Source organism: Sciurus carolinensis, chromosome 16, assembly GCF_902686445.1.
Source record: "Sciurus carolinensis chromosome 16, mSciCar1.2, whole genome shotgun sequence".
Classification (NCBI taxonomy): domain Eukaryota; kingdom Metazoa; phylum Chordata; class Mammalia; order Rodentia; family Sciuridae; genus Sciurus; species Sciurus carolinensis.
Genome location: NC_062228.1, coordinates 41,156,289 through 41,169,955, shown reverse-complemented (window position 1 = coordinate 41,169,955; position 13,667 = coordinate 41,156,289). Strand labels below are relative to the sequence as shown.

The 13,667-nt window shown below is 40.3% G+C and overlaps 2 protein-coding genes across 2 annotated transcripts in view; one reads left to right on the top strand and one right to left on the bottom strand.

The window, feature by feature from the left end:
• Rhpn2 (rhophilin Rho GTPase binding protein 2) overlaps positions 1-8,191 on the top strand; it is a 62,915-nt gene extending 54,724 nt beyond the window's left edge. The window contains 3 exon segments of the mRNA XM_047530086.1: positions 408-554; positions 866-1,021; positions 6,776-8,191. Coding sequence (XP_047386042.1) covers positions 408-554; positions 866-1,021; positions 6,776-7,036 — 564 coding nt within the window. The 3' untranslated portion in view covers positions 7,037-8,191.
• Positions 8,192-8,855: 664 nt separating this feature from the next.
• On the bottom strand, positions 8,856-13,591 carry Faap24 (FA core complex associated protein 24). The gene is made up of 5 exons (XM_047529543.1): positions 13,499-13,591; positions 13,209-13,327; positions 12,973-13,109; positions 12,499-12,651; positions 8,856-9,552 (listed from the first exon to the last, which is right to left on the bottom strand). The coding sequence occupies exons 2-5, from the start codon at positions 13,312-13,314 to the stop codon at positions 9,304-9,306; spliced, it is 645 nt and encodes a 214-aa protein (XP_047385499.1). The 5' UTR covers positions 13,315-13,327; positions 13,499-13,591; the 3' UTR covers positions 8,856-9,303.
• Between the last annotated feature and the right edge of the window lie 76 nt (positions 13,592-13,667).

The following is a 13,667-nucleotide window of genomic DNA, read 5'->3' as shown; positions in this document are numbered from 1 at the left end:
TATTGTATATGTTAAGAGCTATTTTTAGATATTTTAGAATTTTATATTAGAGGTTTTATTTAAGATAATTTCTAAAAGATAATTTTATTTTAAATATATTGGCTATGTTATAAAAAATGGCAACTAATGTTTGTATATGACTGTGATAGCACATGTAGCTCCTGAACAAGGCCAAAGGAAATCTTCAAGGCCAACAGGCAACATTCCCTTTAGCTTTCAAATGTCTGATTCGGAGCTGGGCACAGTAGAACGCACCTACAGTCCCAGCTAATTGGGAGGCTGAGGCCAGATGATCTCCTGATCATCTGCTTATGAGTTCAAGGCCAGCCTGGGCTACATAGGGAGCTACCTCAAAAAGTCCCAATTTCACCTTCAAACCCTACACTTAATGATGCTTTCTTCTAAAGGGCCCCCTGTCTGTGTTTTCGGCTAACAAGAGGTGGACACCTCCCAGAAGCATTCACTTCACTGCGGAAGAAGGGGAAGTGGGGTTTACCTTGCGAGGGAATGCTCCAGTTCAGGTCCACTTCCTGGATCCTTCCTGCTCTGCTGCGGTAAGCCTGCTGCTGTCTGGATGGGAGAAAGCCCACCAGCAGCTTTACACAGAATCAGACTGGGAAGATGGAAAGCAAGCAGGCTAGACATATACATCTAGGTGATAGAATTTGGGGCTCATGAATGTTAAAGCTCTGACTTGATGTGAAAGACTTTTTGGGTGCTACATACCCAAAGAGAACTACGAATGAAGTTTTGCTTTCTCAAAGCAAAGTTATGCAAATGTCTACTTTGTTTATGAATCTAGGGACTGATTCGGGGATTTAAATGAACAGCATATGGACTTTTATTTAAACAATACTTTTTGTAGTTGGCAGGAGCCAGGGAAGGAGATTATATTGTTTCCATTCAAGGTGTCGATTGCAAGTGGCTGACAGTGAGCGAGGTTATAAAACTGCTGAAGAGCGTTGGCGAGGAGGAGATTGAGATGAAGGTTGTGAGCCTCCTGGACTCCACATCCTCCATGGTGAGTGCAAGCACCCCTGGCAGTAAATAGCAGAGTGACATGAAATGGGTGTGAGTTTGGCCCCAGAGGTCTTTTCCAGGCCCTCTGTCTCCCGCTTGCATGACATGGCACAAGCAACTGAACTCCTAAGCTTGTCAACCTGGGTATGTGCTCACTGTGGGTCAAAGATAATTTGAAAGCTTTTTCTTTAATCCTGTAGATAAAATAGTTGATTTGTTTTCCTGATTAGATTCTATTTAATTACAGAAGTAATGCATACTCATGTTTAAAAATGTTCAGATGGAGCTGGACCTGGTGTGATGTGCCTGAATTCCAGCTATTTGGGAGTCTGAGGCAGGAGGATTGCAAGTTTGAGTACAGCCTAGGCTACTTAGGAAGACCCTGTCTCAAAATACAATTTTTAAAAGAAGGGTAGGGATGTAGTTCAATGATACTGTGCTTGCCTAGCTTGTGAAAGGCCCTGGCATCTCAAAAAAAAAAAATTTTTTTAAAGTTGTTCAGAGGTACAGAAGGGGTTAAGATGACGTGTGAAAGTCCTGTTCCACACCTCAGAGATAGTGTTATTCATTTCCTGTGAAATGGGGAGTGTTTAATGCTTCTGCAAGTTCATGTACACAGTTATCTCCTTTAATTTTTTTCCCTAGTGGGAGAAACTGTACCATAGTTTCTCTTCTGTACTTTACCACACTTAATGTAACTTACACTGTCCCTTCTATAACATTATTCATTCAAAAAATATTGATTGAGCATAAACTGTGTGTTCCTATGTTAGTCAGTTTTTCATTACTATAATGAAATACTTGAGGTAGGATGCTTATGAAGAAAAGAATGATCTAACTCAGTTTTGGAGGATGCAAGTCCAAGATCAGGTGACCCCATTGATCTGGCTGCTACTGAGGACTTAATGGCAGACGGCATCACGGCAAGGGCATGTGCAAAATGGAGACATCACCTCAAAAAGCAGGAAACCAGAGCCACTAGATTCTTAGTCTCTTCCAAGGGCTTGCCCACAATTGACCTATGGTCCTTCCACTAGGCCCTACCTCTTAAAGCTCCTATCTCCAAATATTGCCACACTAATGACCAAGCTCCCAGCAAATGAGCCCTTGAGGACAAACCACATCCCAACCATAGCACTGGTGCTTAGGTGTTGGATCTGTCTTGTACTAGACAGAGAAAATCCCTACCTCCAGGAAGCTGGCACTAAACTAACAAATAATTGGTTGTATTTTGAGAAGTGCTATAAAGAATGGTTGAATGTCTGAGGTTAAGGAGAGACTCCTAGACAGGGCTGCAACCGCTGTATGAGCGGCAAGAAGGAAGGAGCCAATAAGGAGCAGAAGAGTGTTATGGGCAGGGGCACCAACAGGTGAAGAAGAGACCCTGCAACAGGAATAAGCTGCTGCCAAGAACAGAAAGGTCTTTCAGCCAGAGCACTGTGACAAGGGAGAGATGGGTAGGAAGTGAGGTGGGAGTTCGGAAGCCACTGAAGTTTTCATGAAGGGCAACGACATGGTGTGATGTTTATTTAGAAGGCTGTCCACTGCTTGGAGGCTGGCCATGGCAATTGTCCAGGCCAGTGATATCAGTGACTTTGACTTGGTGGTGACAGTTGTGGGTGGAAAGAGGTGCATGTACCTGAGGTATAGTTTGGAGTTAGAGCTGACAAGGTTTTATGTAAAGATGATGTTGGATTGGGAGGAGATTCCTCAGTTTTGGGTGTGAATGACACATGAGCAATGGTTCTTTTTCATAAAGATGAGGAACTGAGGGCAAGGGAGGTGGAGGAGAGAGAAAGCAAGAGTTGGGCTTTGGATGTTTCAGATGCTTCACCCAGAGGTAAAAGTAGGCAGTTGGGTGTTCACATCTTCAAGGGAGAAGTCGGGGCTCAAAGGTAGTATTTGAGAGTTATCAGCATGGAGATGATATTTAAAGCTGCAAGATGAGATGAAATCACCCATGAGAGCTGTGGTTGACCCTGAGACACTCCAAGTGTTTAGAGATGAGTTAGAAGAAGAAATTGGGAAAGAGGTAATTAAGAAGGAGAGTTCAGAAAGGTAGGATAAAAGGAGCTTCTGGAATCAAGAGAAGATCCTGTAGCTGGAGTGACCGGTTGTATTGAATACAGTTAAGAGATGGAGAATGAGGAAAGTTGAGCCCTGTCTTCTGCATTTGGCAGTGGGACAAAGGAACAATTGTTGTGGACTGACAAAAACAAAAATCAGGTTAGAGAGGGTTGGGGAGTGAATGGATTGTATGATTCCATGGATGGGAAATATCCACAGAGACAGCAGGTGAGTGGTTCCCAGAAGTGGGGATGAGAGTGACCACTGAAGCATGCAGGGCTTCTTTCAGGGCAGTGGATGTGTTCTGATAGTAGGTGTAGTGATATGCACACGATTCCCTGCATTTACTAAAAACTACAGAACTATGTTAAAATGAGGAATTTAGGGCTGGGGTGTAACTCAGTGGTAGAGCACTAGTCTAGCATGCATGGGTCCTGGATTTGATCCCCAGCACCACACAATAAATAAATAAATAAATAAATAACTGGTGAATTATAACTCAATTACAAAATTGAGGAACTCACAGCGTATCTTGGGAGAAGGGCTCAAAACTTGTTTGTGGGATGAAATCTTTGGAGTCTCTGGACAAGTGATCCAGGTCCTTACAGAAACAGAATTCTGTTCCTCTAAAAGAAAATTATATTGGACTGAAGGTTGCAGAACAGGGCACAGCCAGAGAAGTCTGACTGCACAGAATAGGCTCTGCTGCTAGAAAGAGACCAAAAAGACTTCTTTCAGTACTTTTGTATCTTTGAACCTGACCAACAAAGAATCTGACAAGGCGGTTAAAACAAGGACTAAAAACACAGACTGTCTGGATTTGAATCCTGTCTTTACTACCAGATGTGTAACCTTGGGCAAATCAAGGGACACTTCTGAGCCTCAAAGAAGTGGGGATAATAGGACTCCTATCCTTGGCTTTTTGTCAGGATACACTGAGGTGGTAAAGTCCTTGCAACAGATTCTAGTGTGGGACATTTATTTTCATAAAAGGCTTTGTAATAATAATCATGATTATTGATTGTTCTTTTCACCCAGACAATAACTTTAGATAATGACAATTGAGCACTCTTTTTCTTTTGTTTTGTTTTGGCAGTACTGGGGTGCTCTACCTATCTATAGGTACTCTATCTATAGGTGCTCTACCACCAAGCTACATTCTCTCCTACCCCCACCTCCCAGTACTGGGGACTGAACCCAGAGGTGTTGTACCACTGAGTTATATCCCCAGCCCTATAAAATATTATAGAAAAGATTCACCCAAGTCTTTGTGTAGCTTGAGAACTCATTCCTTAAAAAAAAAAAAAAAAAAAAAAAAAAAAGTGGAAAGAATCCAAGGCTGAAATCAAGACTTGGAATCTGGCCCTGACTGTTATCAACAACCTATGTGACCTTCAGTAGCTTAATGTACTCACTGGGCCTCATTTTTTCTCATCTGAAGAATGCAAGAGTTAGACCAGTACAGTGGTTTCAGATGTGCTCTGTAAAACCCTAAGAGTTCCAGGGAGGTGCCCCAGAAAGACTTGGGGGGATGGGTATTGGGGAACATGCTGAATGAGAACAGGGGCAAAACACAGAGGAAGGGATGACCTGTGAAATGGAGCAGAGGGATACCAGGGTGGTCCTGGGAGGGGAAAAGGGTCAAGAAAGGCTTTGCAAAGAATGCGGGGTGTGTGTGTGCACACGTGCATGCATAGATAGCAGAGCAAGCTGTGTGCAGAGGGGAAACGTCTGTGAGGCAGGAATGCAGGAAGTGTGGACGCTGGGAGGAGAGGGAGTGGAATCCAGGCACGGAGGAGGGCTTGGTCTTTGGGGACCTTTGCAATTAATTATAAGTCAGGAGGTCAGGAGAACTTGTGAGTGGTTTGAGGAGAGAAGAGAGGGCATGACACAAGTTATCTAGGAGAAAAGTATTGACATGACAGGAGCACCAGGTAACCAGGCACCTGTTCAGAGGTTTGGGGTCCGGAAGCCAGGCTCCTTGGTAAATGTGCTCCAGCAGTGTGCAGCTGTTTGCATGCTGACCTTGGGGAAGAAGAGTTTAGCTGGAGTTTGCTGGAAGAGGATGGACGAGAACTGAGGGTGTTTATAAGAGAGTGGCTATCATGCATGGTAGACTAAGCAGGTTAAGGGTGGAAGCTGTTTTCAGCCCTCAAATGCACCTCCAGAATGGTTGGCTTCATTATTGTTTTGTTCTGGTTTTTTTTTTTTTTTTTTTTTTTTTTTTTGCACTGGAAATTGAACCCAGAGGCACTCTTCCACTGAGTTACATCCCTAGCCTTTTCTTTTCTTTTGAGACAGGATCTCACTAAGTGGCTGAGGCTGGCCTCAAACTTGTGATACTCCTGTGTTAGCCTCACAAGTAGGTGGGATTACAGGTGTGTGCTATCACATCTGACTGTTTCATTATTGTTTTTAATAGAGTGTATGTGCCCTATAAGGCATGGTAGGATTAATGGTTAGTTTTATAGGAAAGGGAGAAGAAACATCCTCCAAAGGAACCAAATTCTTAAGAGGATTAACAGCAAATACCACTCCTTGGTTGTGCCTAACTAGAATTCCTCCTAAGATTTATATTATGAACACTGTAGATATATGTATGTATGTTTCTATAAATGGTCTGATTTTTGTGCCTGGAACATAGTAGATGTTCAGTAAACTTTTAGTGAATGAAGCCATCTCATTGTGAGGCCAACCTTAGAAACAGGTGATTTAGAAAACAAATTTTCTTAGTTTTCCTCCGTGAGTCCCACATAATTTGTTCCAAGTTAGTGTTTATAGAGTTTCAACTGGGGAAAATGAAAAAAGTTCTGAGGATAGGATGGTGATGATTGTACAATAGTGTGAATGTATTTAATACCACTGAATTCTATGTACATTTAAATATGCTTAAAATGATAAATTTTGTTATATATTTTACCATAATTATTTTTCTTTTGTACTGGGATTGAACCCAGGGGCACTTTACCACTGAGCTACATCTTTAGCCCTTTTTTATTTTTATTTTTTGAGACAGAGCCTCCCTAAGTTGCTGAGGCTGGCCTTGAAATTGTGATCCTCCTGCCTGAGCCTCCCAAGTTGCATAGATTACATATGTGCACCACACCTGGCTACAATTTTTTTTAAGGGGAAAAAAGTTAATAGCAGTGTCTTCTTGATGGATTCTATATTGTCTTTAAAGAGAATGAAACTGATCTATACCTACTGGCATGGATTAAAATCTAAGTTCTATTAAGTGAAGAAAGCACTTATCAGAACAGTTATGTATTCCTTTTAAAGAGACAAATGGTGAAGTATACTTATGCACACATACCAATACTTATATATGCACATTATCTCTAGAAGTATAACACAGTAGTTACCTTGGAGGAAGGACTTGGAAGCCAGTGTGAGAGGAAGACCTACTGTATTTTCATATTATTTACCCTCGTTGTTTTACTTTCTCAAAATAAGAAGCTTAAAAAGTGAGAAGTGGTTCCAAAGCCTAAATTACTAGTACTGAGTATATTCCTTAAAAATTGTCCTTGCTTTCAAGGGTCAAATTCTATGTAAGCACTGGTCACCTGAGTTTTAGAGTTAAATCAGCTGGAAGAGGATAGTGGCAGACTGTGCATCTCAAACTTTATAATCATTTACTAGGTATTTTGAAGATTGTCTGACACCTTTTTTCTTCCTTTCCTGTGTGCAGCATAATAAGAGTGCCACCTACTCTGTGGGAATGCAGAAAACTTACTCCATGATCTGCTTAGCCATAGAGGACGATGATAAAAGTGATAAAACCAAGAAAATCTCAAAAAAGCTTTCCTTTTTGAGTTGGGGCACCAATAAGAACAGACAGAAGTCAGCCAGCACCTTGTGCCTCCCTGCAGTTGGGGTGGCGAGACCTCACATCAAGAAGAAGCTCCCCACGCCTTTCAGCCTGCTCAACACTGATAGCTCTTTGTATTAACGGAAGGAAACAGAAATGTTCAGTCCCTAAAATGTTTCTAGGGCTAATTAGGCCTTAAAATTTGTGCCATATGGAAAATACCTAAATATTCTCAAATCCCATTTTCTTATAGCGTAAACTTGTATTTGATATGCTTTTAAGAAAATAACAAGAAACCTCTAGAAATTTGTGGAAAACATGCTTATTTGAGGAATGTCAGTATATTGCTGCAAGTTATTTATTCTATAAAATATTGTAAATAGAATAGTATGGAAATTATAGCTATTTTCAGTGGTTACAGTTATAACTTCAGAGGCTGAGTTAAATTGGGGTTTCCTTATAAAAATAGAACTATTTCTAAGTGTTGAAGGTTGGGTAATAATCATTCCTTAACCTAGAGTTCAGAGGACCCTTGAGTTAAGGCAGGTCAGAGGACTATAATGACAGAATGAAATTTATTATTAAAACTGCTCCAAAGAACTGCTTCCTCATGGGAATTTACTAACTTGATAAGATTTCACTATTATTTCTACATAATATGAATGCTATTTCCAGATAAAGTCTAGTGCCAAATTTGTTTTGACTTTTTTTTGGCATTCCTAGGGCCTCAGAGCCCTGGGTTAGATCCCCAGGACTGCCAAAAAATAAAAAATAAAATAAAATAAAAACAATTTAGGAGCATCTTTTCCTCTAGTTTGATGCCATTTTACAAGTTGCTAACACAACGGCAGTGTTAGATGGAGATGCTGTCTACAGGGTAGATAATATACTGTTTGATACTCAAAACATTTTTCATTTTGTTTTAAAGTAGAAAGTACATAACTATATATTTTTAGAATCTTGGGTAAAAAAGTAGTTTTTATATTTTGTAAGGTAAAGATGTAAATGATTCAGGTTTAAAGCTCTATTTGATTTTTAAAATGAATGTTCTTACCAATTTGATTTCTCTGGCTGTAAGTTGGATGACACTGTGACTCTAGTAAGATTCATGGTTGACATATATACAAGTGACATAGCTTAAAGTATAGCTGAAATCTAATTTTGAGAATTAACAAGAATTTAAATATTTTCTATTGTGCAATATCTTTAGGGGAGCAACAACCTTTGGGAAGTATATCTACTGCTTCTAGGGCCATGTTTGTATAAATATTTAAATAAACACCTTCATTTATCTGAGTTTTTTAACTTTAATTTTACTTTAATTCCTTCTCAATTTTTATTAACCTCATGCACAAAATGTTTTTGATTTTTAAAAATAACTAACAATTCACAAAACAGGTTATTTTAGTAACTATTAAAACATTTGGCGTTTTCAGTTGTATGTTTTTTTGAATGGTCATTATACCTTTTGATCCTCCACCCTGTCTCTCCTCACCAGATGCAGCTGCTTCTAATGTTTTCTTATGTATCCTCCCACTGTTGGGCATACATCTACAAACACTCTTTCCTTCCTTACATACATTAATTTTTCACCTATAAATGGGGAATTTCAGACTCTAGGCTTTCTGTGTTCAGAATACAAGTCCTGTGATTATAAACTGGCTACCCTCTCTCTGCCAAAAAAAAGAAGGCGAAAATGAAGGAACAAGGAACCATGGAGGGAACTGTTGTGCACTTGTTTATTTACACTGGCAGCACAGGTATATGCAGACTAGACCTAAAGAACAGGAGCTCTGAGTCCAAGAAGAAGGAAGGGGCTTCTGATACACACTGCTTCCTTGTGGGTTAATTTCCTTTAGATGGATATATCCACCACCTGAAAGTCTATTCCATGACAGATACAGGTCAGAGTCACTCACAAAAATCTGCCCTAACTAGCTTTTTACTGAGAGTCCCTGACTTTCTTAGGAAGATTTAGGCTGGTTTTTTTTTTCCCATCTTAGCAGAAGGTAAGAAGTTACCTGAGGGTAACTTAAATGTCCAAACTTAGTACAGCAGCATAACCACAGGCTCCATTAGGCCTACCTCAGCTTTCACTAAATGCTGTAAAATACTCTATTTTCTTAGGCTTTTTTTTTTTTTTTGAGGAGAGGGGACTTACACCAGGGATTGAACCCAGGGACACTTAACCACTGAGCCACATTCCCAGCCCTTTTTAAAAATTTGAGACAGCGTCTTGCTACATTGCTGAGGCTGGCTTTGAACTTGATCCTCTTGCCTCAGCCTTCCAGCCACTGGGATTAGAGGTGTGTGCCACTGTGCCTGTTTTTTTTTTTTCTTGTTTTTTAAATATGAAAACCAGATCCCGTAGTTCATGGTCAAAAGAAAACAGTAGATGAGGGCAGCTGTCACCTGGACTGGGTGAAGAAGGTGTAGATTTGCTGTGCTACCATTTGTCCTACTACCGGCTCAAGTTCTTGAACAGAAGCATTACTCAGTTGCTGGATACTTGGAAACTTCTGAAGCAGAAGAGAAGCTTTAACTTTTCCAACTCCTGGGATCTGCTGCACAGTTCGAAGGAGGTATGGCTCAGAGAGCAGAGCCCGTTTCTTCCTGAGGAAAGGGTTCTTGCTGGGTTCTTTGGAGTGCTCTTGTACCTGAACCAGAAATTAAGGGAAAAACACATGAGCGCCCTCTGGAGGGCTGGCAATTTTTTAAAAAAATAGTTTTTCCATTTTGTTCAGCTTGAATCATGGGTTCAAATGCTTTTATATACCTCGAATATAAATTTTCAGACATTAGTGAAATTATTAAAAGATGGACCACATGACCACACAAATGAGTAAGAGATAAAAATACTTTACTAAAAAGAACTCAAATTATCACTATTTGCCGAGCACATGATTCTATATTTAGAAGGTCCAAAAAATTCCACCAGAGAAAACTTCTAGAACTCATAAATGAATTCAGCAAAGTTGCAGGCTATAAGATCAATACACATAAATCAAATGTATTGCTACACATAAGCAACGAATCCACTGCAAGAGAAATAAAGAAAACCACCCCATTCACAATAGCCTCAACAAAAATAAAATACTTGGGAATCAATCTAACAAAAGAGGTGAAAGACCTCTACAATGAAAACTACAGAACACTAAAAGAAATTGAAGAAGACCTTAGAAGATGGAAAGATCTCCCATGCTCTTAGTTAGGCAGAATTAATATTGTCAAAATGGCCATACTACCAAAAGTGTTATACAGGTTGAATGTTAATTCCTATCAAAATCCCAATGACATTCTTCATAGAAATAGAAAAAGCAATCATGAAATTCATTTGGAAACATAAGAGACCCAGAATAGCCAAGGCAATCCTTAGCAGGAAGAGAGAAGCAGGAGGCATCACACTACCAGACCTTAAACTACACTACAGAGCAATAGTAACAAAAATGGCATGGAATTGGCACCAAAATAGCCATATAGACCAATGATACAAACTAGAACACACAGAGAAACCTACACAAATAAGGTTATCTCATACTAGACAAAAAGGTGCCAAAAATATATAATGGAGAAAAGATAGCCTATTCAACAACGGTGCTGAGAAAACTGGAAATCCATATGTAACAAAATGAAATTAAACCTCTCTCTCTCACCCTGCACAAAAATCAACTCAAAGTGGATCAAAGATTTAAGCACTAGAACAGAGACCCTGTGCCTAAGAGAAGAAAAAGTAGGCCCAAATCTTCATCATGTCGGCTTAGGACCTGACTTCCTTAACAAGACTCCTAAAGTCCAAGAAGTAAAATTAAGAATCAATAAATGGGATGGATTCAAACTAAAAAGCTTCTTCTCAGCAAAGGAAACAATCAGTAATGTAGAGAGAGAGTCTACAGAATGGGAAAAAAATCTTAACCACACGCACCTCAGAGCACTAATCTCCAGGATATATAAGGAACTCAAAAAACTTAATGCCAAAAACAACAACAACCCAGTCAATAAATGGGCTAAGGAACTGAACAGACACTTCACAGAAGAAATACAATCAATCAACAAACATGAAAAAATGTTCATAATCTCTTGCAATTAGAGAAATGCAAATCAAAACTACAATTTCATCTCACTCCAGTCAGAATGGCAATTATCAAGAACACAAGGAGTAATAAGTGTTGGCGAGGATGTGGGGAAAAAGGTATACTCATACATTGTTGGTGGGACTGCAGATAGATGCAAACACTTTTGCAAGCAGTGTGGAGATTCCTAAGAAAACTTGGAATGGAACCCCTATTTGACCCAGCTATCCCACTCCTTGGTTTATACCCCAAGGACTTAAAATCAGCATATTACAGTGACACAGCCACATCAATGTTTATAGCAGCTCCATTTACAATAGCAAAACTATGGAACCAACCTTGATGCCCTTCTACGGATGAACAGATAAAGAAAATGTGGTACATATACACAATGGAATATTACTCAGCCTTAAAGAAGAATGAAATGATGGCATTTGCAGATAAATGGATGGAACTAAAGAATATCATACTAAGTGAAATAAGCAAATTCCAAAAAACCGAAGGCCGAATGTTTTCTCTGATAAGTGGATGCTGATCCATAGTCAGGGTTGGGTAGGGGAGAATAAAGGAACTTTGAATTATGCAGAAGGGAGTAAGGGGAGGGGAGGGGAGGGGTAGAGGGGATGGGAAGGAGGTAGAATGAAACAGACATTATTACCCTAAATACACATATGAAAAAAAATTTTTGTAAATACTTTTCAAAACTTGAGTTTTGTGCCATGTTAAATGATGGCTATATCTAAATGAGACCTACTTCAAACAACCTATCAAGCTTGCCTTTCAAAGGAGAAACTTAGGGCTGGGGCTGGGGCTCAGTGGCAGAGTGCTTGCCTAGCATAGTGTGAGGCACTGGGTTCCATCCTTAGCACCACATACAAATAAGCAAATAAAATAAAGGCATGCTGTCTCTGTACAATTACAAAAAAAACAATTTTTTTTTTTTTAAGGCGAAATTAGGCTTCATTTACTGGAGATTTACCAAGGCAGATAATAGCATCATATCATGGGAAGTTAGGGACAGTGAAGCAAGTGGTGTAGTGGAGAGGAATCAGGGAACCACATGGTGCCACTTGCCTTTCAACCCTAGCAGGCAGGATTTTAAAATGGACACAAAAAATTGGCATTCAGGCCCTATCCCCATGTTCTAATTTTTAATTGGTCACAGTTGGCTCATGTATCACTCCCCCACCACTCCTCCACCCCCGTCCTGGGGATTGCTCCACCACTGAGCAATATTCCCAGCCCTAACACTGTTTGTAAGTTTTCCAGAAGATGCTAATGAACAACCAAATTATCAGTGAGGACAATGGAGAATCAGTTTTTTTTTTTTTTTTTTTTTTTTTTAAATAAAATACCGTAAACCTGCTTACTTCAATTTTTCAAGGTTTGATAAGCCAACACAGGGAAAGACATTGGATTCATGGGTTGCAACTATAGCAAAGGCAGCTGCCAGAGTAAAAAAAGGATCCGTCAAGGTCAGTTGAGAATCTTAAGTAGGACAGGGCTATTGTGAAGGAGGCAATCAGTACTTACTAACTGAACAATGAGGCAAGAGGCTTCCATCTGGTTGGCCACTGGAAGTAACACCATCCCAAGGTCCAGTACAGTGAACTTCTGTATGGCTGGGAAGTACTGCTCATTGATCTGTGTTTTTTCAACTATTATGATCCCTTGAAGGTTACCAGACTTCAAAAAAAGGACAGTAAACCATTTTGTAACAAAATTCCTTTCAAAGTTAAGAAAGCAATAAGGGGGACCCAGGAGGAGGGTGGAGGGAAGGGAAAGGGGCAGTACTGGGAACGAAACTGAGTTACATTGTGCATGCACAGGTACAAATATATAACAACAAATTCCACTATTATGTGTAATTATAATGCACCAATAAATAAAACAACAACAAAAACAAAGTTAAGAAGGTGCTTAGAGTGGCCCATGGTATTACATGTAAATTGTTCCAAGGGATGGAGAGTCAAAGTTCAATTTCAGTTTCTTTAATTCAGTACTTACATTTCTAACTCGAACAATTCTTTTTCTGTAGCCATTTCCTGCCACCAAATCAGCTTCAGTGACATAGAGAATGCAGGATTTGCTGGACAGGTAAAAATCTGGTGTCAGGCCATCCTCAAAAACGAGTTTAATTTTCCCTTGAAATATGGAAACAGAAAGGCGGCAATATAGTTTTTTTTTTTTTTTTTTTTAATGTGTGGAGGAAAGAAAGGACATTTGACAAGCAGCCCACCGACCTTGCATCCCCTGCGCCAGTTGAGACCCTCGCCACTTTTCATTAGCTACAACATGCCCAAAAGGCACGTGCACGGGGCCTGCGCCTTCAGGGAGATTCTTTTCCATCGGTGCTCTGGACCTAAATCAGGAAATGCAAGGCGACCCTTGGGCAAGCTCTCCCGCAAAGGGCCCCACAATTACACTACGAAGCCAGGGGCTTATTTAGCAGCATCTCGTCTGCAGAGTGGTCTCTCAGTCTTAAGAAACTGGAGATTTCTGCCCTCGTGGCTGCGTCCCTCATTTTCAGCACCTGCCTGGGGCCTAATGGCCCAGCTGGGCCGCGCTCGGGCTCCTCAGTTCAGTCCGGGACTAGGACCCAGCAGGTAGGGCCCCCACTTCCGCCCCAGTCTAGAGGTTCCGGAACATTACCGAAGCCGCCCCACTTCCGGATTCAAACCAGACCGACTCGCCTAGTTTTT